General features: G+C 35.7%; 1 protein-coding gene across 2 annotated transcripts in view; it reads left to right on the forward strand.

Annotated features, from left to right (window-relative positions):
* LOC127432490 (periostin-like) overlaps positions 1 to 17333 on the forward strand; it is a 35877-nt gene extending 18544 nt beyond the window's left edge. The window contains exons 5-26 of one of the 2 annotated variants that reach the window (XM_051683616.1): positions 1155 to 1313; positions 1423 to 1569; positions 1790 to 1931; positions 3671 to 3883; positions 4146 to 4280; positions 5467 to 5615; positions 5928 to 6064; positions 6155 to 6285; positions 6438 to 6568; positions 7357 to 7459; positions 7920 to 7987; positions 8129 to 8174; positions 8287 to 8319; positions 10025 to 11182; positions 11600 to 11665; positions 12772 to 12864; positions 13653 to 13712; positions 14873 to 14932; positions 15018 to 15077; positions 16024 to 16110; positions 16209 to 16250; positions 16631 to 17333. In XM_051683616.1, coding sequence (XP_051539576.1) covers positions 1155 to 1313; positions 1423 to 1569; positions 1790 to 1931; positions 3671 to 3883; positions 4146 to 4280; positions 5467 to 5615; positions 5928 to 6064; positions 6155 to 6285; positions 6438 to 6568; positions 7357 to 7459; positions 7920 to 7987; positions 8129 to 8174; positions 8287 to 8319; positions 10025 to 11182; positions 11600 to 11665; positions 12772 to 12864; positions 13653 to 13712; positions 14873 to 14932; positions 15018 to 15077; positions 16024 to 16110; positions 16209 to 16250; positions 16631 to 16686 — 3276 coding nt within the window. In that variant the 3' untranslated portion in view covers positions 16687 to 17333. The remainder of the gene's footprint in view (positions 1 to 1154; positions 1314 to 1422; positions 1570 to 1789; positions 1932 to 3670; positions 3884 to 4145; positions 4281 to 5466; positions 5616 to 5927; positions 6065 to 6154; positions 6286 to 6437; positions 6569 to 7356; positions 7460 to 7919; positions 7988 to 8128; positions 8175 to 8286; positions 8320 to 10024; positions 11183 to 11599; positions 11666 to 12771; positions 12865 to 13652; positions 13713 to 14872; positions 14933 to 15017; positions 15078 to 16023; positions 16111 to 16208; positions 16251 to 16630) is intronic. The other variant, XM_051683617.1, reaches the window with a different exon arrangement.
* Positions 17334 to 25086: the final 7753 nt, after the last annotated feature.

Below are 25086 nucleotides of genomic sequence, written 5' to 3' on the forward strand. Positions count from 1 at the left end.
ACGTTCCCGCTTAGCTAAACTGGATTCAGTAGATAAATGTTTTTTTTTGTTTTTTTTTTTTTTTTTGGCTTACTCTGAGTTTGTGTAGGAGTCGGTGTTGTGCTGGGAGCCGGACGTTTGCTGGATTCCATCTTTAAGATAACATTACCTAGTGTTGCAGACTGTTGTCGCTGTTGAATAGTGGAAGAGAAGCACTGAGGCAAGGCTCTCGGGAGTGCGCATAAATTTCACATCCTTTGGTGACTCGCTCCCTTCGCATGAAAATCAGTCTACAGGCTTTAATAGGCAACCTAGGATGTCCAGGAAGGACTCATTTTTTAAGTTGTGATACAAGCCGTTCACACATTGACAAAAAGTCAGAAATTGTTACATATTGCACTTTAAATATTGATCTGTTTCTCACCCACACCTATCATATCACTTCTGAATAAAAGCACTGGAGTTATATGGATTACATCTATGTTTCCTTTATGTGATTTTTTAAGCCACAAATGTCTGATCACCATTCACTTGCATTGTATAGACCTACAGAGCTGATATACTCTTCTAAAAATCTTTGTTTGTGTTCTGCAGAAGAGAGAAAGTCATACACATCTGGGATGGCATGAGGGTGAGTAAATGATGAGAGAATTTTTGGGTGAACTATCTATTTAAAGATATAGTTCACCCAAAAATGAACATTTGCTGATAATTTACTCACCCTCAGGCCATCCAAGATGTATCTGAGTTTCTTTCTTCATCAAAACAGAATTTAAAGACTTTTAGGATTTCATTTCAGGCCTCCTCCTCTAAACAATGCAAGTAAATATCCTCCAGTTTTTCTTTGCACTGAGTGGACGTATTGCACTATTTATATGAAAATATGCCATTTATAACTAGATTGGGAAAGTTTGTCAGACAAATATTAATTTTGGCTTGACAAAGACTTGTCTGAAAGTTTACAGTTAACTTGTTTTAAAAGTTAAGTATGATGGTTATACAGACATTACAGTAAGACAAACGGCCAGCAAGCTAGCTCGATAGATAGTCAGACAGACTGTCACGTAGATAGTCAGATAAGCCGATAGACAGACACACAGATAGATAGATAGATAGATAGATAGATAGATAGATGTGCTATGCTCTTATTTATATGTCTTTTTTCACATTTGCAGACAACTTCCCTGGTCAGCAGAGAAACCCGAGAGCTTTACAATACACTCCACTATCACATGGTCAGCAAACGTCTTCTCACCAAAGACCTGAAGAATGAAATGACCATTCAGTCCATGTTTAACAAGCAAGGCCTCTATATTAATCACTACTCAAATGGAGTATGTATCTCTTTTCTTCAAATTGCTTGTCAGTACATAATGATCCTAGATCAGCATTACATTCTTAAATATACCATCAAAAAGTATTTATTTTTTTTACGTTTTACAGGTTGTAACTGTAAATTGTGCCAGGATCATTCACGGCAACCAGGTGGCCACTAATGGAGTCGTCCATGTCATTGATCGAGTCATCAGTGTCATAGGCCAAACGATAAAAGATACAATCGAAACCAACAGTGAGCTCTCTTCATTGAGCGTAAGTGTTATTGTCACTGTGGAATTGTAAAAAAATATATAATAATAACTTGCTAGATGGAAAATTACTATTAAATGTTTTTTTAGCTAAGCTTAGCAGTTTTTGACTGAAGTCTTTCGAGGAGTTTTGCTAGGAACACACTATGAATGATTTTGTTTCCTCAGTGTATGATTTCTGAGAGTTGTCTTGGGTAAAATCATGTTGTGACCTCTTTTTTTAGGCAGCTGCTGTATCATCGGGTCTCTTGAAACAACTGGGCAAGCCTGGATACTACACACTCTTTGCCCCAACCAATGAGGCCTTTGAGAAACTAGACAGAGATGTCTTGGAAAGACTTATGAGTGACAAAACCGTACTTCAAGGTAACCATTATGCTGTTTATGATATTGTTAGAAAGTAGTAACTTTCCAACTTTGAAACGTTGCCTGTTGAGTTGAAACTCTTTATCTACACATCTAGTTACACTTTCAGAGAGTGGGCAAACTGCAGATCTGACTGCGGCCACAGGGGAATCCAAAATCAAGTTTGGCCAAAACGTCTAACGATTGCTGGTGGGAAATGCTTAGATGTTGAATAATGTTTTACCAGATCCTGGTGAAAAAAAATTGTGTACAGTTTTTTTTTTTTTTTTTTTTTTTAGGGAATCAGTTGTAAATGTTGTATAAGACAAAAGTATATCTGTTTTCCATGGATCCCCCTGACACAGTCTCATTTGGAGAGAAAAGGCTGTAAATAATAGTGAAGGAGATGGTATCATTAAAGGGATAGTTCACCCAAAAATGACAAATCTGTCATCATTTACTCACTGTCATGTTTCTTCAGAACAAAGTCAAGCTTTGTTGTAAACATCTTCTGAGGCCCAATTAACTCAAGCCCCCACTGATGTAAATGTGGCAATTGAAAACGCTAATCATTAGAGAAGATTGGGGGCCTGTAGGACATAATGGATTTAACAGCTCTTCATTGCTACTCTTGTGTAGTTCCTAATTTGAGTACTTAGTTTAAATTTTTAACATCCCTCATCTTTAAAGCTAGTTGGAAAGGACCATGGTCTTAAAGTGTCATCATTTCTGGTTTAAAGGAAGTGTCTGAGGAAGGTGGGTTTGATTTGGATTTTGTTTTGGTGAAGAACTATTGTTGCATGCACATACACACACTTACTGTAAATGAAGTAAAGTTGAGGAAGTTTAGCTGCTGGGAAAGCAATATTGCAGTTGTGATGATGTAAGTGTCTCCACTCTGCATCCGCACAGGAAGAACTGAGCGGATATCCCATTGGACAACATCGGCTTCTGTGTTTTTAATCGTCTCTCGTGTCTATAGCCTGAAACTTGGCTTAGACTATGTGAAGTCACTGTATTGTTTGCAGTGTTAAACTTTAGTTTAATTTCAGTCTTTATATTTTTTCAGTCATTTGTGGAAAATAACATTTAAATTTAGTCAATATTTTATTATATCATATTTAATAATTTGAGTCCATTTTATTCAGACTAAAATGGCATATAATATTAGTTGACGAAAATAACTCATTTTAGTTGGCAAAAATTTGGAAAATGGTACGTCAAACCTTTACCAAATATTTAAGTATTTGAAAAATGTGTAAACATATAATTTTTTTAACATGTATTTAACATATTCAAGATTTATTAACATATGAACTGTTTTGTAACTGTTTTGTAAATTCTTCACTTTGAGACCCATATTTTAGGCCACATTCCACACTAATCCATTATAAATGTCAATTTTCAGTTTCCTAACATCATCGTTTTCCAAACTACACTATAATTGAGAGCTTTTAAGAAATGCTCCATTTTCGTTGGAGGAAAAAGGTGTTCCAGTGTGGATGAGAGGCATAGATGTAACAAAATCAATGCGATTTCAAATGAAAATAGATTATTGTGGACATGGCCTTAGACATTTTGCAGGAAAATCCCCAGCATAGTATGAGTGGATTATTTTAATCAATTACATCTAGATTTTTAAACTAAATAAATGTATACAGAAACAATACATTGTATTTTTGTCATATTTTCATCAACACTGCATTTTAATTTAATTTAAATTTTGACACTGCATCTCTCATTTTGGTTATATTTTCAAGCACTTTTGAAGTACCACATTCTGAACTCCATCCAATGCTCTGAGGCCATTATGGCAGGCTCCATCTATGAGACTATTGAAGGCAGTAACATTGAGATTGGATGTGATGGTGAGAGCCTTACAGTTAATGGCATCAAGATGGTGCTGAAGAAGGACATTGTCACCAGCAATGGTGTCATTCATCTGATCGACCAGGTGTTAATGCCAGACTCAGGTAAGTTTTAGACTTCTTTACCTGCCCACTGTATTCAACTTTTTAAGTGTTTTTTTTTTGTTTTGTTTTTTTAATGTAATCCAAATGATAAAAAATGTAATTCATTTTGTACATTATATACTCTAACAAAAGTAGAGTTTTGGAAACTAGAACATCACTGACATGTCTTAGTTATAAACGTTTCCTCAAAAGTGATCAAGACTTTTTAGGGCTGTGCATAACGTATAATGCTTTAATTGAAACAGTTTCATCCTTCCTGTAGCCAAGCAGGTAATGGAGCTTGTGGGCCCATCTCAGAACATCTTCAGTGACATGGTGTCTGAGCTCGGCTTCTCTGCCGCCTTGAAGCATAAAACTGAATACACTGTTCTTGCTCCCTTGAATGGAGCCTTCTCTGGTGAGTCTAACTGCTTGAAGACTCAATAAGCAAAACACAGGAAGTCTATGCAAAGAGTACTGTGAAAAATTTGCTTTAGGTCTGTTTTTCATTTCAGTCTTTTCACTTTTAAAAATGTTAATGTTGCAGAATAATATGTACAGTAAACTGTGTATTCATATAATTTGATTGTAACTTTTGTAACAGCTTGTAACGGGGTGGGGGGGGGGGACATTGTAAATATGTTCTTTTATTGGACATTAACATTTGTGGGTGTTATAAAAAGGTGTGTTTTTTGTTATTTAGTTAAAGAGTTTAATGTCAAATAAAGACCAAATGTCATCATGTGGTCCCCCATGAACCCCCAAAACAACACCATTTCTTTTTAAAGTCAAACTTTTCTTTCCTTTTTTTTTTTTTTTTTTTTGTTTTTTACAATTCTATAATTCATTAGAAATTCTAACCAGGGGCAAGTTTTATGAAACATTCTTAAGGATAAATTTCTTCTTATCTACTAAATTCTTCTTAAAAAAGTTAAGAAAATTTTTGGTTTTTGGTCTTTTTACTTAAACTGTCAATGTTTATACTGTAGCTTAATACCTTCTTACAAACTTCTTATAATTTATCCAAAGAACTTTCTTAATTTTTTTAACATTTATTTTCTTAATTTTTTCGATCACTTTCAGTAATTGAAAGCCTGTAAATATTAGGGAATTTTAAAATAGTGATTTTCAGGTCTGGAAAATTAATGAAAATGATTCAAATCTTTAAAAGTAAAGGAAATATCTACAGTGAACATACAGCTTTAAAGTTATGTTCAGCTCTAAAATATTTCAGTGGCTAGAAATTGCATTGTGTGATCTCTATAAAATGATTTTTAAGAATATGTTGTATTCCCAAAAAATCTTGTTTCTAGCTACATTAGATACCTTACAAACATCTAATAATACATTTAAGAACTTTCTTTTAATTTGTCTTAAGAAGATTTTCATGAAACCAGTCCCAGGACTTTCAGGCCTGATTTCATATTGTTTTTTTGTTTTGTTTTTTTACTCCAGGGGTGGTAGTCAGCGTCTTTACTCGCTGAGCCACCCAGGCCCCGATTACATATTGCTAATTTTGGTTGAATGTAATCTGCATACCCGTGTAAAATGTGTTTTATAATGCAATAACTATTTCAAATGACATCTCCTCACTTGTCCTGCAGATGAGATAATGTCTATGGACCAGCGTCTCTTGAAGATTTTTCTGGAAAACCACATCTTGAAACTCAAGGTTTCTCTCAGTGAACTCTACAATGGCCAACTGCTTGAAACCCTGGGAGGAAAATTGCTCAGAGTCTTCATTTATCGCACGGTGAGAAAGAGAGTCATACTTTTTTTTTTTTTGTGGAGTGTATTGTAAAGAGAATAAGAACAATTGTGGACCTGCAAACAATTACTGTGTAAATGGCACTGCCCACCAACTTGAGTGAAAACAACCACTTTATTGCACTGGTCTTTGGCAGTTGAGTTTAATACTCTTGTTTATATTTTTCAGGTAAGTTGTTGGAGCTGAAATTTCTCCCTGACTGACTACATTCTCTCTTAATGTTCTGTAAAGGGTCCAAGACAAAACTGTTTCATCATGCTCTGGATTACATGTTAATTTTCAATGTGTGTGTATTAGGCTGTGTGTATTGAGAATGCTTGTATGGTGAGAGGCAGCAGAGAGGGCAGTAATGGAGTCCTTCATCTCATGAGGTCACTGATCCAACCAGCCCAAACCACCATCTATGAGATGCTCTTGAAAGATGGACGCTTCAAGTGAGATTATCACAATAACCATTGGTGATTTACTGTTATTAATTGATTATTAAAGGGATAGTTAACCCAAAAATGAAAATGTCAATCTAGAATCTTCCTGTCTCTGATGGAGAGTGCTGGACTGACAGATCTGCTGAAACAGGAGGGATCATACACTCTATTTGCTCCCACTGATGAGGCCTTTGAAACCCTGACAGAGGAAGACATCACTCTTTTAAAAAGTAAACCTGTTTTTCAGCCTTCTTTTCCTTGGTTCTTTACTTTATATCAAAGTTTTGTATAATTGTTATCTGTTTTTACACAGACACAGCAGTGCAACTCATACCTGACAGGTGACCATTAAATCATAATTTTTTTTTTCGCTGTTCTGCAGGTGATATCAACACCCTGAGGACAATCCTGCTGTACCATTTTAGCAATGGCGTCTTTATAAATGGCGGGCTGGAGGGTGGAGTGACTAACCTTCTAAAGACCATCCAGGGTAACAACCTCCAAGTGCTCTCTGTAAGTATTCCATTATTTTAAGAGAATACTTCCAATCATCTAAAACCTGGAAATATTTAGGAACTTTAAAATAGTGATTTCCAGGCCTGAACAGTTAATTAAATCTTGAAAAAGTCATGTAAATTTCAAAAGTAAAAACACATTTTTAATAATGCTCAGCTTTAAAAAAAAAAAATATTTCATTGGCCTAGAAGTTGCTTTTTGTGAGAGCAATCTCTATAAAACAATTTAAAAAATCCTTATACAGAAATTATCTACAAAATTCATTGAAATTCAGTGGGAACCCTGCATTTTACATTGGAGATTCCACTACATATGTATGCAAAAACTAGAAGTTGGAACTTAATTGGAACTATGAACATTGTTTTTTGTATGTTATTGTGTATACTGTATGACTGAGGGTCTGTTGCATGGGGGTATTTTTGTATTTTTGTGTGAATTTGGGGCATTTCTGCAGTGATTTCAGATTTCAGCCAGTTTACACCTATTACTCAAACTCAACATAGGTTAAATCTCAGAACCTCCTCCACCCTTAACTACCTACAGTATAAAACCTACAGTATTGCCTCCCAAATTTATCTTGTGGCACTTGCCCACCCTAAACATCACATGCCCCTCCAAAAGATTGTATCTTAGTACTTGCCCTTTAATGTATGTCAAGCTTTTGAAAGCCACCTGTCTGAACACAGCCAAAGATCATACCTCAACATGCTCCCCTAAATGTAAACAACATTAATGCCAATTTTCAAAAAGTGACTGTTAAAGATTAACACCCTTGTTGTACACAGGTTAACAACTCCATCCATGTGAACTCGGTGGATGTTCCAGATTTTGATCTTATGGCATCCAATGGAGTGGTCCATGTAGTTAAGACCATATTATATCCTGCAGGTAAATTATTTACAGTATTAAAAATGTGTCTATGTTTAAAAGTGTTTTGAATGTACTGTAAAGTTTTGAAGGGCATTTTTATATGCTTTAAGTCATTAACATTATTAGAGTCAATTGTGCCAATCTGTTCATGTGCATCATGAGTTGAACAATACTTTATTCTTAGTACTTCAGTGTAAAACAAATATCAACGAGTGGCAAAATGTTGATTTTACAATGACAATTTGAATTATGAATCAGCAGTTCTTCTGCAAAGTTATATAGTTCAATAACCTATTTGTAGGTGGTTTGCCGTTGCCATGCAATACAGAAATTGGTGCATTAAAATAGAATGCACCATTTTACAACAACTTCAAAAACCGCTCATCCAATCTGATTCATGGTATAAGCCTGCTTTTTAACTGTATTACATAAGCAATAGTCCAAAAAGCTATTTAGATAATTTCGCAATAATTCACAGATCTGCCAGTTGGCCGTGAAGACATATTGTTTCTTCTGAAGAGACTCATTAAACACATGCAGCTGAAGGTACAGTAGAATGCACATCACATCTGAGAACCTCAATCGCGATTTGCCCCATAGGAACACATTGAGTTAAGCATTGTTTGTGTTTTTGGATTTTGCCATTTAAAAAAAAAAAAAAAAAAAAATTATCTGGTTTGTGTGTAGTTCAAATCCGGATTCACATACCGTGAGATTCCACTTACATTCATCCGTAAGTTCACTTTCATACCTTCATTCTTAAACACAACATCACTGGAATATTTGCATATGTGTAATACATTTGAAATAGTTTTTATTAATAAATATTGTGTTTCATCTTGTAGGGAGGACTATAACTACGAATGTCATTAATAAAGGTAATACATTACATCACTGGGTTATTTTTTCCATTTTAAATCATGCACCGATAAAAATCTCAACCCATTAAAATATACAACTTAAGTTTTAATTGCTGGCTTAATTTTTTTAAATAAATCAAAGTGGTGCCTTAAGTACAACCTGCAATTCATTGCACTATTTCATGCACTTTTTCATGCATTTGGTCACTGATGAAGAAAATTTATTTGAAATTCTTAAAATATATATATATGAGTATGTCACAAAGAGTATGTCATATCCTAATAAAACATTTTTTACAGAGTCATTTGATGACAAACCCACTTCCAAACCTCTGAATTCCAACTCTTTTGCCAATCCATTCGCCCCCTTTCAACAGTACCTTCATAAGCATTTATGAAATTTCTTTGTGATAATTAACTTCTCAGGCAAAACCGTTCTCTGGCAGCCAATTATTCCCAGAAGCACTTTTAGGTATTTGTACAGTTATGTATTTACAAATTATTATCCAGTAAACAACACATCTGAACTTTGCCTCAACTGCAAACTGATTCATCATAAAGCCCCAGAGGACAAAGAATGGAACAGAGCACATGTTGTTTTGTTGGAAAATATCCTTTGGCTGGAACCACTGGAACACTGGCATCTCCTCTGGCAGTTGCTGGACAGATAAAGCAAATAAAGAGTCATTAGAAATATATAAGCAGGCTAGAGAGGATTTTTCATTGCAGGAGACCTACCTGTTGAGTTACAACCATTATCTCAAAGTTCAGTAGAATCCAAAATGGTAAAATTAAATGATAGTTCCAATGCTGATGCTTGTCGACCTGAAAGTGATGTAAATTGATATTACTAGAAACATGGCTTGAGAGAAACTTAGAAAGTGTAATTGCAAAGGTAGTTGTCGTTGTAGTGGTTGTCGGCTTGGAAAAATTAAAGTCCCACATTTGTCTTATTATTTTACATAAGTATACAGTCATTACCAGCTGAAGTGTGTAATTTCTGTGCCACTAGCGTCAGCGCACAGAATAAAAAGAAACAAAAAAACATCTACTACTTAAGCTGTGTTTGTGAAACTTGATCTGTCATGCACCAAGTGTAATTTCACCTTTGGTAAAATGTACTGATTTTTTAATGGGCAGAAGCACAAAACATGATCCCTGTTGCACTGTTTAGAAAGAAGCGACAATCTGGATTCATTAACAGCCAGTAATTATTAAAGTTGATAATTGGTTTTGATTCCTGTTCTCATCGTTGATCTTGTACTTACGATTTATTTCACAAAAAGCCATGAGGAGTATGACTGGAACAGCACAAGGCATCAATGGATATGTGGGAATTTTAGCAGGGGTCTTCATTAATTACAAAGGAACTTTTTGCATTAGAAGTGAATAAATCAAGTAGTGTATACTGTAAAGTACACAGAATGGCATATGAACATTTCTACTGTTTTAGCACAACAAAAACAATGACAGCATTCAGGCTAAAATAATGCCAAAATATTCATAATGTTAGCTTTTTCAAACAGTCTCCTACAACTGGAAACAAACCTAATTTAATCAGCAAGTAGATAGCAACACTCTTTGCCAGGAAAACAAACAAAAAAATTTTTCACAGAAGTACTGTGAAGATTATTGGATTAAACAATTACGGCCAGTATGTGTTTTTAATTTTTTTACCAGTGCTTTGATTCAACTGACCTGATCTGTTTTTTTATATATATAGGTCCTGAGATCAAGGTGATTGAGAAAGATCCGCCCATTACAAAACTGACCAGGATTATTGAGCAAAAGCCTAGTGGCACTCAAGTGCGAATAGAGGGGGAGACTGGAAAGGTCACCAGAGTCACTGAACGTGAGCCAACCACCAAAGTAGCTAGAATCATCGAGGGCCAGCTGCCAGTTACTACAGTCACCAAAGTGATTGAATCTGAGCCTGTAGCTGAAAAGATTGGGATTAAAGGAGATCGGACTATCTCCAAAGTTTCAAGAGTAATTGAAGGAGATCCGAGTATCACCAAAGATACAAGAGTGATTGAAGGAGATCCGAGAATCACCAAAGTTACAAGAGTGATTGAAGGAGATGATACAAGAGTGATTGAAGGAGATCCGAGTATCACCAAAGTTACAAAAGTGGTTGAAAGAGATCCGAGTATCACCAAAGTTACAAAAGTGGTTGAAGGAGATCCGAGTATCACCAAAGTTGCAAGATTGATTGAAGGAGATCCTAGTATCACCAAAGTTACAAAAGTGGTTGAAGGAGATCCGAGTATCACCAAAGTTACAAAAGTGGTTGAAGGAGATCCGAGTATCACCAAAGTTGCAAGATTGATTGAAGGAGATCCTAGTATCACCAAAGTTACAAAAGTGGTTGAAGGAGATCCGAGTATCACCAAAGTTACAAAAGTGATTGAAGGAGATCCTAGTATCACCAAAGTTACAAAAGTGGTTGAAGGAGATCCGAGTATCACCAAAGTTACAAAAGTGATTGAAGGAGATCCTAGTATCACCAAAGTTACAAAAGTGGTTGAAGGAGATCCGAGTATCACCAAAGTTACAAAAGTGATTGAAGGAGATCCGAGTATCACCAAAGTTACAAAAGTGATTGAAGGAGATCCGAGTATCACCAAAGTTACTAGAGTGATCGAAGGAGATCCGAGTATCACCAAAGTTACAAGAGTGATTGAAGGAGAACCGAATATCACCAAAGTTACAAGAGTGATTGAAGGAGATCCAGGTACCACCAAAGTTACAAGAGTGATTGAAGGAGATCCAAGTACCACCAAAGTTACAAGAGTGATTGAAGGAGAACCGAGTATCACCAAAGTTACAAGAGTTATTGAAGGGAAGCCATCAATTACAAAGGCCACAAGGTTCATTGAAAGTATGTCCTTACTTTTTTCATTATCAGACTTCATTCGATTGAGTAGCAGGATTATTTTGTAATAGACCTATTAAGTGTGTACTAAGAATGTACCAACAACAAAGCAAGGGGCCGTTCACACTGATAACATTTTTGCATCCATCCGTGCTATTTTTCAATTGTTTTTCTATATAAACAAGCGCTAGCTGTTTTTTCAGCATCTCCTGCAGGAGTGACACATTTTCAGATGCCATTCAGGTTGAAAAGACATTCAGTTGTTAAATGTGTCTCAAGACATCTACATTCTATTCATTTGTGGTGCTGCATCTAGCTTTTTTAATTGCAAGGATAAGTTTATTGTGAACGACCCCTAAAACTGTTATTTTCTAGTAATAATATTAAAAACCCTTGTTTTGTTCCATAACTCTTTTTGTTTAGCCCACAGTGCCTCCTCTGATGGTGAACTTGACGCTGATGGAGAAACCAAAACAGTTGTGGGTGAAGGTCATTGAATTTAATATAAACTTCCCCATGATTTCAATTGACAAGTTTTCATTCCTGTGTTAAAGTATTTTCTATTGAAATACAGGATGTTTGGGTGGGGCATATCAAAGGGTTTGTCCTTTAAAAAATAAAATGAAAAATAGCCAGAGTGTCTAGTTATGTCACATCCATGAACCATAATATACTACTTGCTGGTTGGTTTAAGGTGATATTTAGGGGAGGGGCATTCTCATTCTAGAGAGCATTTGATTAGACAAAAATCTGTGTAGTTCATCATGAGTTATTCATATTTTTGTTCTGTTTCCTGAAACAGAAAGACAGTCCATTTTAAATGCATATATCAGCTATTGGTTAATTTTGTTACCGTTTTGGAGTTCACTAGCATATAGATGCCTTCAAAGCTAATAAACATGGACTAAAAGGAACTAGTTAAACTGAAATAGTTTTCAAGAGTTAAAATGTGCAGTTGATTAAATCAATATCTAAGAAATAGATGCCGACCATTAGAATATGGACATCAGTCCTAAATTGGCTTTGAATGTATATTGTAAACAGTCAGGTTCAAGATAGCGTGTAAGTTCAGTCATGAATCTCTGGATAGATTTTAAAGTATTATAATGGATATGGCAAATTAGTAGGTTTTATTCTGGCAGACTAAATCTGTTTACGCTGCAGCAGAGCAAGTACGAAGACTTGCTACTGCTAAGAACATACACAGACATGCTGTATCAAGCATGTAACACATTCTGCTGCTGCACAATTAAAGCAGATCTAGACAGCTGTTTCTGGGGAGGAGGAGGGTTTCTTGTAGAGAAAACTCTAGTAGCGTGCTGCTGTGAGACCTGCTTACTTGCAAACATCTGAGCTATTTAAATGCTAGACAAAGATGGAATACGCAAGATGATTGGCTAGCGGATTGCATGTCAAAGGCTCGGCCATGTAGTATGTGAGCTGATTAGCTAATGGACTACATGTCAAAGAACCTATCAGCTTGTGCCATGTAGAGTTTCATGACTGAATATAAAATCATTTGTGCCAAACTGTGACAAAACCTCTAATTCTCCCATGTCCCATGACATTTTTTCATGTCATTTTATATGTTGTAGATTTAACTAAGGTGAAAACGTTTTCGGACAGTGAAGTACACATCCTCCGGGAGGAAGATATCAAACACATCACTGATGCAATCACTCAGGGAGGTTGGTCAAAGACAGTTTTGGTTCACTTATTTGGTTCTGTTAAAGAGAGTTTAGGTTTATGCACAATTGCTTTATGCTAGTGATTTATGATTTTGAAATACTTGGACCAGTGGAATCTGTGAAGCTGTTGTTTCTTTTTAGGTTCCATAAAGGGTCAACTTTTTTTATTGAGAGCATCTGTGAGCTTATTGATTCATGGTTGTTTAGTAAAACTTAGTGTTTGTTTGTCTAATTTTATGCCCATTAATTACAATCCCTAGTGATGTAACTGAATCAAAAATTATGTCTGTGGATAGCTGTTATTCATTATACTTGCAATGTGTAACTGATGATGTTTTGTTCCAGCTCTACAGCCCCATTGGTTTTCTCATGGCTTGCACACGTGGCTCTTAGTCTCTTCTAAGAGTTTCTGTTTTAAGTTTCTGTCCCATGATTTTCATTCATTTTTGGCAAGATCACACTTATGATTTAGCACAGAGGAAGAATCCCTTTTTCTCAACATCAAAACCTGTTATACAATTGAGCTAAGATAACAGGATTTCCTCATTGACTGTGTTACACACTGGTTTGGCGGAGTTGGTTTGAATTTTGTCCCATATGTCCATGTTCATCCATTTTTTTCATCTGTTGTGTTCTTGTTCCTGAAGGCGAACCAGTGCTCACCACTATAAGCCAGAGCCTCAGATTGTTGAAGATGTATTAAATATGTTGATATGATGTAGTTAGATTTTTGCCTAGATGTTAGTGTTCTTCCTTGGTTTTAATCTGTTGTCTCCTTGTGCTTTAAGGTGGACCAGGGCTCACCACTATTACTGGAGTAATCAAACCTGTACCTCAGATCATTGAAGGTAAGACCTAAATCAAATTGTGATGTAATGTGGTTTGATTTTTGCCCAAATATTTGCGTTCTTTAAATGAGTAGTTTGCTTCAGGTCCCAGATTGTACATTGGACATCAAGTGGCAACCAAACACAATACCAAAACCGTTTAGCGTACAAAACTAAACAACAATGTCCTGTAGATCAAATATTAAAATTAATTAAAATTGCCATAATTGCATAGGCTCAACAGTATGCAAAATTATTAACATGGCATGACAAGTTTGTTAATGCATAAATAACAGCATAAGTGTGATTTACCTGCATTTCACATGGTATAAACACTGCGCTAAATGTTGTATTAGTATTTGCCGTGTCAGTAAGTGACAGATTAATTTGCAGCAGAATATCATAGAGTTTTATCAGAAGGCCTTTAATGTCAGCGACTAAAGATATGGGGAGTGTTTTCTCCTCCCTTCTAAATGATGATAGGCCTTTTTACTTCTGCTTTCCGAACTTGATCATAATTAGATGGTTTGGTATTTGCATTTTGCATTGTTTTTTCTCCCGCAATCTGGCCACGAGTCACAAGCACCTCCAGAGTGGTCACGCTGTGATATCAGCAACAGTAGGTCAAAGGTTTTGCTGCAGAAATTGGTCTGCTTACTGAAATTCAAACCACTTACCCAATGGCTGAAGCTGAAAGTGTTGTTGAACATATGGGCACATGTGAGCTTCAGTTTCCGGTTGAAATGTCCACAGAGTGGTATCCAAAGCAAATATTTATTGATGTGATTCAGTCAGCAAGAATGCATATTGTATTAACTCTACACACAAACCCAAACCTGAACCATCAGTGGAGGAAAAATGCAACTTTAGAGCAAACCTCTGAATCGCGTTTACCATTGTTTATGTGAACGTGATTACTTCCTGATTTCCACAGGACCAGAAACTGAGTCTCTGAGTTTGTTTGCGCTAAGTGCTAACAGTAGCGCTAGAAGGAAAAGTGCTCATGTTTGTATTGATGAAAAAATGTCTGACGAGAGGTGCCACTTGTTAGTACAGGAATCCAGCTGAAAGGGGGTATTTTCAGGGTGCCTGAACTTTTGGAATTCAGCATTTCCCATGTGATCATGTTGGAAGCACAGCATGTAAATCAAAGCATTTAAATCTGTTGTGTGTTCTCAAAGGTGAACCAGGGATCACCACTGTTACCAGAATAATCAAGCCAGAGTATCAGATGGTTGAAGGTAGCACCTAATAAATCAAACAGTGATGTAATGGGGTTAGAGTTTGTGTTATATCACTATTTATGTTGACTTTTTGTGTTTGAAGGTGGAACAGGGCTCTCCACAATTACCAGAGTCATCAAACCAGAACCTCAGATCATTGAAGGCAAGACCTTATAAATTAAACTGTGATGTTCCTCCTCCATCAAGTTCACATGCTGAAGGACTGTTTTAGGCTGCACATACACTGTCAGAATATTTGCAAAAATGTTACCTTTAGTGGTACAACAGCTTGTCACTAGGGCAGTACCCTTAAAGGTACACCCACTGTACCCTTTTTTCACTTTAAGGTACTGATATGTCCCTTTAGCAACAGATAAGACATGTAGGGCCTTATTTTAAGTTTAAAATCTAAAATTTAAGAGTCAGTGGGAATAGCCACAAAGTTTTTATATTTTTGTGTAGCACAAACCGCTAATGCACTGGGTAAAGTGCAGCTTAATTCGGAGGTTCTTCTCCGGTTATTACAATGGCTGCGTCCTATTATATATTCCATTTCGTGTCAAGTAATGTTTGATACCATCTGCTAATGGAAACCCCAAACTGCAAATGCCAGAACTGATTTTAGACTTTGCGCTGAGAATAGACGTGGCTCTCAGACATCTCAGCACAATTACCTCTTTCTCAGGAAAATAGCAAACTGAGCTTTGCACCACTTCATTAACATACAGTACACCCACAGATATTGCAAACACTCCCACCCATGCCCACTTGAGCTTTGTGCTGGCACGAAAATTGAGCTTAGAATTAGCGCTCTCACAAAAATTGTATAAGAGGTAGCGCATGGTTGTTGCGTGTAGAGCTGCACGTAGAGCCGTCACCAAAATAAAGGACCCTTAAGGTGCTAATGTGTGCTGTTTAGGAACAGATAAGGTACAAAGGGTACAGTGGGTGTACATTTGAGGGTACTGCCCCAGGGACAAGCTGTTTTACCCTTAAAGGTACAGATATGTGATTTGTTTTCTTTTCTTACAGTGTATGATATAACAGGAAAAATATGTTAACTTAACTTTAGTAGTAAAATATTTACTGAATTTATTATTTTCTCATAGGACCAGACTTCTCAAAGATTGTATCTCTCAAAGACAATCAAGACCTCTTTGATGCAGAGACAGAGAGAATCACCAAAATCATTAAGGGTTAGTGGCTTCATAGATCTATAGTCTTACTAACGTAAGACATATGATTAGTATGAGGTCCAGGTTAATTTCTGCTCCTATATTTATTTTTATTTCAGAGGGACGATCTAAAAAACGAGCTGCCATCAGACAGTCACCAGGTATGTAGAGGTCCACTGACACATTTCTGACGTGTTCTTGGAAGTCACTTTCTTGCAGTTTTTATGGATAAGGATATACAGTGACTCAAAACCGTATTTATAAAACAAATTGCATTGCATTGGAAACAAAATATAAAATCAAGTGCCATCTGCAATCAAATGATTTTAGACCCTTTTCTCAGAATTAACTTCACTTTACTAACTTCACAATATTTTGTATCTAATGCAATGATTCATACATTTTTAAGTGTGGCTTAAGTGTTTTAAATACTTTTTGGGTCCATAGTAAAACACAATCTTTTTTTTTTTATCACTTTTTTTACTATTTAAAATCTCATTTAAAATGTGTGTGTGTGTGTGTGTGTGTGTGGCCTACACAGCAGGAACAAGGAGAAGAGTGAGACTGGTAAGGCGTCACAACAAACCTAGACAGTGAGACTGTTTTAACTCTCAAAATCCCTTAAAAAAGATTGGCGCTGATGAATCAAATGGATGCTTACTTTATCTGGAGCTACAGCTTAAGGGAAAGACAGTGTTGTTGAACAGTGTGTTTGTCCTGACAAATACACCTTTTATTACAAACCACATAGAATGTTTGCACATTACAAACCAATGCAGTAATATCTTGGATTTGTGTGGTATACACCCCCGAGGGGTACTTGAAATGGTGGTGGTTAACAAGAGAGAAATTGTTAGTTTTTTAAGCTGTTTATATTTTGTCTTTAAATATACTGTATAATGTATGTTTCATAAAAGTGCTTAAAGAGCCTTGTCATTGAGCGTATCATGCACATGGTATTTTATGGTGCTTGCATTCAGAGATATGAATGCATTTTTATGTGTAAGGATCAGCAAAGCTTTGGCTGTTTTATACAGAGTTTCCTGTAAATTATGCAACTTTCGACTATGCATTTTTTACTCTTGTTGCTTTATAATTTTTTTATTGACAGCTGTCTAAAACATTTTTTTTTTTTTTTTTTTTTTTTTTTATAGACTGGGTTGTTTTATTAGTGTATTGTTCAAATTAAAATCATGCTAAAATAAGCCTCAATGGTGATTAAAAAAATAAAATAAAACCAATTCCTGCTTACAACAGCTCACTCTGTTCCTGTGTTTTTAAAAGTATATATATATATATATATATATATATATATATATATATATATATATATATATATATATATACAGTACTGTGCAAAAGTCTTAGGCACATAAGATGTTTAACAGAAGCATTTGTCTTAAGATGGTTATTTATATCTGCTACTTTAGTGTGTCAATAGGAAATATACATTTTATACTCCCAAATATTCCTTTTGCAAATAGAATAGAATAGAATAGAATAGAATAGAATAGAAGAACAGGGAGCCCTGCAACAGATGGCATGGCCCTCACAGAGCCCCCCACTGAAAATTGGGTCAGTCTGGGATTACACGAAGACACAGAAGCAACTGAGACAGCCTAAACAGATAGAAGATCTGTGGTGAATTCTCCAAGAAGCTTGGAACATCCTATCTGCCAACAACCAAGAAAAACTGTGTCCAGATGTAAGTAGGAGAATTGGTGCTGTTTTGAAGGCAAAAGTGTTCACACCAAATATTGATATATATATATATGTACAGTACTGTGCAAAAGTTTTAGGCACTTGTAAAAAACTTTCAAAGTGAGGATTTCTTGAAAAAATAATGACATAAATAGTTTTCATTAATCAATTAATGTCATACAAAGTCCAGTAAACAGAAAAATAGCAAAATCAATATTTGGTGTGAACACTTTTGCCTTCAAAACAGCACCAATTCTCCTACTTACATCTGGACACAGTTTTTCTTGGTTGTTGGCAGATAGGATGTTCCAAGCATCTTATATATATATATATATATATATATATAATAAGTATTTTGTATTTTAAAAGAAAAGGAAAAATGAATCCATGGTGCAGCTTTTCTGTTTTTAGGAATCAAAATAATTACTGAATAGCACTGTTAAAGGAATATTCTAGGTTCAATACAAGTCAGACTCTATCGACAGCATTTGTGGCATGTTGATTACTACAAAAATGAATTTCAACTCGTCACTACTTTTGTAAAAAAAAAAAAAAAAATCAAGGTTACAGTGAGGTACAACAGTGGGGCCAATTTTTGGAGGGTTCCAAAGCAGAAATGTGAAGCTTATAATTTTATATAAGCACTTACCTTAATTCTTCTGTTAAACTTGTGTATTATTTGAGCTGTAAAATTGTTTCGATCCCCAATTTTGCGGGATTATGGGATTTACAGCGTTACGTTGTCATTGGAACGAAGTTGTACAGTTGAATATAACTTTAGACAGAAAAAGTTAGTAAGCGATTTTGTCACTCTAAAATCATGTTAAAACACATATTGTTTGTGATTTGTGGCTATATTTTTGAAACAGTGAGTGTTTTAACTCACTAAAACACACCATTCACTTCCATTCGCCCCATTCACTTCCATTCTAAGTGCCTCACTGTTACCCAGATTTTTGCTTTTTTAAAGAAAAGGAGGTTAATCAATTTTTGTGTTAATCAATATTATGCCACAAATGCTGTCGATTGAGCACAGCTTGTATTGAACCCAATGCTTATTATCCTGGGACATTATGCTATGAATTTAACACTCATCATTTCAGTCATTTTTATCATATTCATTAATACACATGCATCACAAACCATTTGTATCAAAGTACAAAGTTATTTTTGGAGTCACTGCTTCTCATTTGAGTGTGTTTAGGATGTTAAATGAATTAAATGTGAAAGCGAAAACTGACAGTGTAGAGTAAACCTGGACACTGTAATTTATAGTACAATACAGATTCATTTGCTCAGCATGTGGAAATTGGAACTTGAGTCATTGCATTGCCAGCTTTCAGCACATGAACATGAACAGTTCTTTGATTCTGTGTGTTATGGTGTTGGATCGGTCATGTCCTCTTCACTCCAACAACAATTAACCTTTACTCATAAGAACAATAGTATGAGGCCATTTCTAAGCAAACTTCTTAAATCTGCCTTAAAGAAAGTTTTGTGTATTGTGGCTGAACTTGTAGGTTCACATATGTGTTCTATTATTCACCATGTATTTGTGCTCTTTCTTGGGGACATTTCTACTGAGCATAGCCTACATGATTTTGCCAGTTTGGAGAGATGACTAAGAGGGGAATCTTGCTTTAGTAAACAGCTTTAAAAACATTAAAAAAAAAAATTAAAAAAAAACAAGAGTCCAAAATTGAATTTGATTATTTAGAAATTCTCATCTGTAAGACTATACTCTATGTTTCACTTACTGTAGATCTCAGCACAGATGAGGCCACAAGTTTTTAACATAAAAAAACAGACCATAAAACACACACGCACGCACGCACACACACACAACACTAAAATGTAAAATAGAAACAATAAATGGGTTGATGGTAATGACTTAGTTTTGATTTTCAAGGAGTCAGCCCCCCTGACATGGATAGAAAGCCTTAGGGTTTGTTCCCCGGCATCTAATAATCCTTATTTGGCCCTCTTAATGTTTTCACTATTAAACTGCTATTACAGGTTATTACAATGTAATAAATAGTTATTACATGTTAATAGCAAGCCCTTGCTATTGCCCTCTACCCTTATTATGTTTTGAACTACTAATTATGAGAATTAAACTTCAGTTTTGCGGCAAAATCCTGTAATTTTGTTAAATGAAAGCACTACAAAGATGACATATTTACAAACTAGCTTTGAGGTGAGCAACGACAGTGATGAAGGTTCTGAAGGCATGCGTAAAGCATTGAGAGGCACTTTGTTTTGTTTTTTAAACAAGCACCCTATATGTAACAATATGCTGTTACTGATATCTCTGTGTTGGCATGTCTTTTGACCTCAGTCATATATCCGACAGAAAGTCATCATGGCTGTAAGCATGTAGTTTTGTGATGATTTATATGTCAGTTAAGGTGACGACTGATTTACCTGAAGGCTGCAGTACTCCTTCATTAGGTTGGAACAGCAGAAAGAGAGATGAGCTCCAACAGAGAGGTTCAAAAGTACATCTGCTGTGCCAGTGGCTTGAGAACTGAAGAAAGACTCTTTTATTGCATTCCTGTTCACATGGTGGAATTATGCCAATAAAAACAGAGATGATTGTTAAAAGTTATTATATTTTATTTAAGTTGCTCATGGTCAATTATATCTAATGGACTTTTGCTTTGTTTCTTTGCATGTCATATTGTAAACTCAAAGGTCAGGTGATATTTCAGTTTCATGCTCTTTAAACATGTTGCTTGTGATTGTTGATTGATTTATGTATAGTTGGATGTTTCTTCAACTTCAGGCACTTTTAGCACTTTGAACTTCCAGAAAGTAATGTTTCATTAAAACATTTATCACACTCACTAATTTTTTTGACTACTAAAAATATACAACACAGGTGGTTCATGTCATTTTTGTAATTTTTTCTTAAAGTCACAAAAATTCCCATTACAGTATAATTTCCATCAAATCTCAAAAAATTCTGTATTGGTGTGATGGTGATGGAAATAACATTTTTAATGTTTCTGAAATAAAATGGCTGACTCCTTTTTCTTACTAAGGCTAATTTCATAGCTAACATTTTATGTATCCTAAATACACACATTTAACTTTTTTGCATAATTTGGTAAAATTACTGCATTATTGAAAATTATGCCCAATAAAAATTCTCTCAAGTTATATTTACATTGAATTTTACATAAAATGCATTTGGAAAGTACCAAAAATAAATGATGTAGGCCTAGTAAAAAGTCAGTTTTAATGTGACATTTATATAACAAACAAACAAAAAAAAAAAGTTTAAATCTTTTATTTTGAATAAAAATGAACCCCTTGGACATGAAAGTTATATCTGATTATATGACCACACATGTGCTTAGGATCTTACACAAACATAAAATTATCCAATATTGTCACATTCATATCAGTTTTGCATGTTAATACCAAACCAGACAATGTATATGAAAACATCTGATCAGGTCTTAAACTTAATGAAATCACCTGATAAGTGCAATATTCTTTCTTGTGTTGGCATATTTCCTGTTGAAACAGGATTTGGGGTGGGACATATAAGGGCTTGTTCCGTTATTTTTCCCCAAATAGCCAATAGCCTTTAATTTACATTACAGCCAGGAATCATGATTTGCATCTTGCTATACAATCAGAACTTAATATTAGGGATGTTCTTGTCCTCCCATTCAATTGGACATTGCACATTTTAAAAGACTGTATGACAGTAAATTTGAAATGCATACATCTGCAACAAGATAATTTTGTCAACTTTTAGGAGTACACTAGATGGCTTCAAAACTAATAGATATTAACTAAAAGCCACACAGCTGCTATTTTAATGGGTGTTTCAACATCAGTCATAACTATCACTCACATTTGTGGTGTATTCTAAAAAATAGCCATGTTGATCGTTAGGTAGCATTTAGCTGCAGACTGATGGGAGTTTGGACTTGTGTATCGACTCTGATAGAACCGCTATAGATGAACAGGCTGTGTGCATCAAGTTGCTGAAAGAAGAAAACGCCCACAAGTGACACACAAAAGACTTACCCAAAACATCGCTGCATGTGGTATGATTGCTGCGATTAGCAGTTTTTACAAGAGCAAATGAGTCATAAAACATTGTGAAGCGCTGTGGTCTGTTTCATCATGTGGGTTCAGCCTTTTTTTACATAAGTAAATAGCTGTACTTGGTGTTTGCTGTCATTGAGAAGTTATTACAGTCTTAAACTTTTTTTTCTTGCTTGAAAAATGTACACTACATGGCCAAAAGTATGTAGACACTCTCTTCTAATTGCAGTTACAGGTTTGGCTATTCCAGTATTCCAGTGAAAACAAATCTTAATGATACGTAATACAGTTTACATTCTAGAGAATCGTGTGCTTTCAACTTTGTGGCAACAGTTTGGGGAGGGCCTTTGATGTTTCTGCATGACAATGCCCCTAAGTCTAAAGTGAGGTGCATACATAGTCATTATCCTTAATCTCTCTTAAATGAAGAGTGGCAGATTCAGACTCTCCTCCTCTTCTCTCATACCAAAACATGAAATCATTGCGATATTTCTCAGAGTACAGAAGGCATTTGTTTGTGTAGTATAAGAATGTCAAGCAACTCAATGTCAGTATGATAAATAACCCAAAACTGTAAGGCTAATGGTTCTACAGTCTTAAAAAAAAGCAGTAAAAATTACAGATGGAGTGCAGCTTGCTGGCAACATAGGGGCCTTGCAGTCTGAACACAACACTGGAGGCAGTTGTGAAAACATGTGATTCAGTGTAAAGCGTGCTCTCTTGTGACTTCCATGTCAAGAATGGTTCTACCTGATCAAGTTCTTGATGGACATTGGCTGAGAGCCACAGTTCACTGGAAGCACTTTGTCAGTACTTGGAGACTGCATTTAACAAGACAAGAGTTGGAGAGAGGGAATTGTATGACGGCACCAGAAGTCCATCTGACAACAGTACAGCACAGAACATTTTAGAGCACTGGGCATCACTAAAGCATGTTTTCCAAAGCAGGAGTTTATTGGATAAAGACTTTGATCAATTGTTAAGGCGTAATTGTTTCAGCAAAATGATAGAAATAAGCAATTTGCAGTATGAAACACTGTTTAAAGTTTGCCCTAATGATCTGGAAACAACATCGTTTTAGCGTGTAACAATCTGTCGGCATAATGCCTTTCATTTAGATGCAGTTTTATTGATTGTTCAAGTTTGTGCAATTTTGTTTTAGAGTGTCTCCCACACAGTCAAAATGTTTTTGACTTTAGTGAGGGCAAGGATACTAATAAGTGTTCCCATGATAATAGTTAAGTTATGCTGGCTTGAAAAAGCTAATGTATTGTTCTGCTCTTTACGCTGATTAGGGATTTTCCAAAATCCCTAAACAAAGACTAAAATGATTACAGTAAAAGTAATATAGCTTTCAAGCTACATCCACCAAACCTGGTACAGATCTTTAGACTGTTCTGACTTGGTGCGCTATGTCTTGTCTAACTGATCGGAATTATGGTTTTCTCGTGGCTGTGATCAAATATCTTTACATTCATGGAATGTTCAAATGGGCCAATGGAATGCTTGTAAATTCAAACTGTAACTGTCAGGAAAATTCAAATGTAAACAAACCCACACAGGGCCTCTACTCTGCTTTAAAGGTGCTGTAAGCAGTTTTTTCATGGAAAGGCTTGCCAAAATGTTTCCTACTCCATGAAAGATATCACTGATATAACTGTCCTGAGATATCTCACCGGTCTCTGTGACAGCTCTAGACTCTGTAAACAGCAAACAAATTTGTGTCCATGGGCCACGCTCTCTGACGCTTTCTGCCTGTCAATCATTTTGCACGTTCTCATAGTATTTTAGTCGCAGCGAATTATTGAGGCTTAATTCCATTTTTATGCCGTTGCTCATAACAGTTGTCAGTTGAGGGTGCTATTTTGCTGCTGCTGTTTTTGACAACCACTTTTGCTCGGTGTGTTGGTCTTAATAAAGCTCATCTGGTATCCTTGGAGTGCGGGATTTTGGAAAGAGGGGGCGTGGCTAAGTCAACAGCTCAGCTTGTGGAAATTCTCGAATGGCTAAAATCGCTTACAGCACCTTTAAGTAACTTAAAAGATATACAGTACATTTGTTGTGATTTTAGCATTATGTGGCTTTTGCAAAGTTCTATGTATAAGAATATTAGGTCCATCTGTTGTTTTGTCTCTTGGGTGTGTGATTTATTTGGAATTTTCTATTAAGCTCTTTAAGAGACATTTTAGAAGTGCAGCAGAAATATTTTAACAGAGCAAACATATACTTCAGCTTCATGGCTCTTATCTCATTATTTTATGAGTCACATGTGGAATTCCACAGCTGTTCATCACACTGTGCGAGTAAATGAACTGATTCGAACTTCATTTCTATGACATTTCATTCTTACACCACAAAAATAAAAACTTTGAATGGTGTACACAGTGGGGTCTGAAATACAGCAAATTATATGTGGACATCTATTTCTAATTAATAGGTTTGACCAGGCCCCTTTATTCTAGTAAGGACAAATCTTAATGCTACTGCATTTCTAGAGAATTGTGTGCTTTCAACTTTTTCAAAACAAGGTACACATACAAAAATGATCTACTGTGTCTGGAAGTATTTGACTGGCCTGGACAAAGTACATACCTGTACCCCATGAACACCAAACTGGAATGGCAACTGCAAGCCAGACCATTGGCCCAACATCAGTGTCTTACCTTACTGATGCTCTTGCGTTTGAATGGGAGCAAATCCCTACAGAATAATCCAACATTTAGTCTAAAGCTAGAATTAATGGAAGATGTTAGGGAGGAATAACTCTCTATTTATGGCATTGGTTTTGAAATTAAATGTTCAACAAGCACATATGGGCGAGGTTCTCGGGTGTTCACATACTTTGGACCATATAATGCATAATTCCAATTGGATTACTGTTGATACCTTTTTGTTTAAAGTTCTAAAGAATGTGTATGTCTGTAAGAGGCTGCAGTTATTTTATGTTCTGAATATAAGGATGATTTGCCATTTTAATTTCTGAACAAAAACAAAACAAAACCACTGTCAAGCTGGTTTAGCTGGTGGGCCCTCCTAGCCTGACCAGCAGACCAGTGCCCAAAACCATCTTTAGGCTTTCAGTAGTGGGACCATATGACAGACAACAACCTCCATACTGAAGTGTTCTGTGAATAATTCATGAATATTTTCATATCAATCTAAGCTGTTTTTCAAAGTAGAAGTTTCTAAAACACAGCATTAAAATTTGATTTCCATGCTCCAGTTGTTATT

Source organism: Myxocyprinus asiaticus, chromosome 42, assembly GCF_019703515.2.
Source record: "Myxocyprinus asiaticus isolate MX2 ecotype Aquarium Trade chromosome 42, UBuf_Myxa_2, whole genome shotgun sequence".
Taxonomy (NCBI): Eukaryota; Metazoa; Chordata; class Actinopteri; order Cypriniformes; family Catostomidae; genus Myxocyprinus; species Myxocyprinus asiaticus.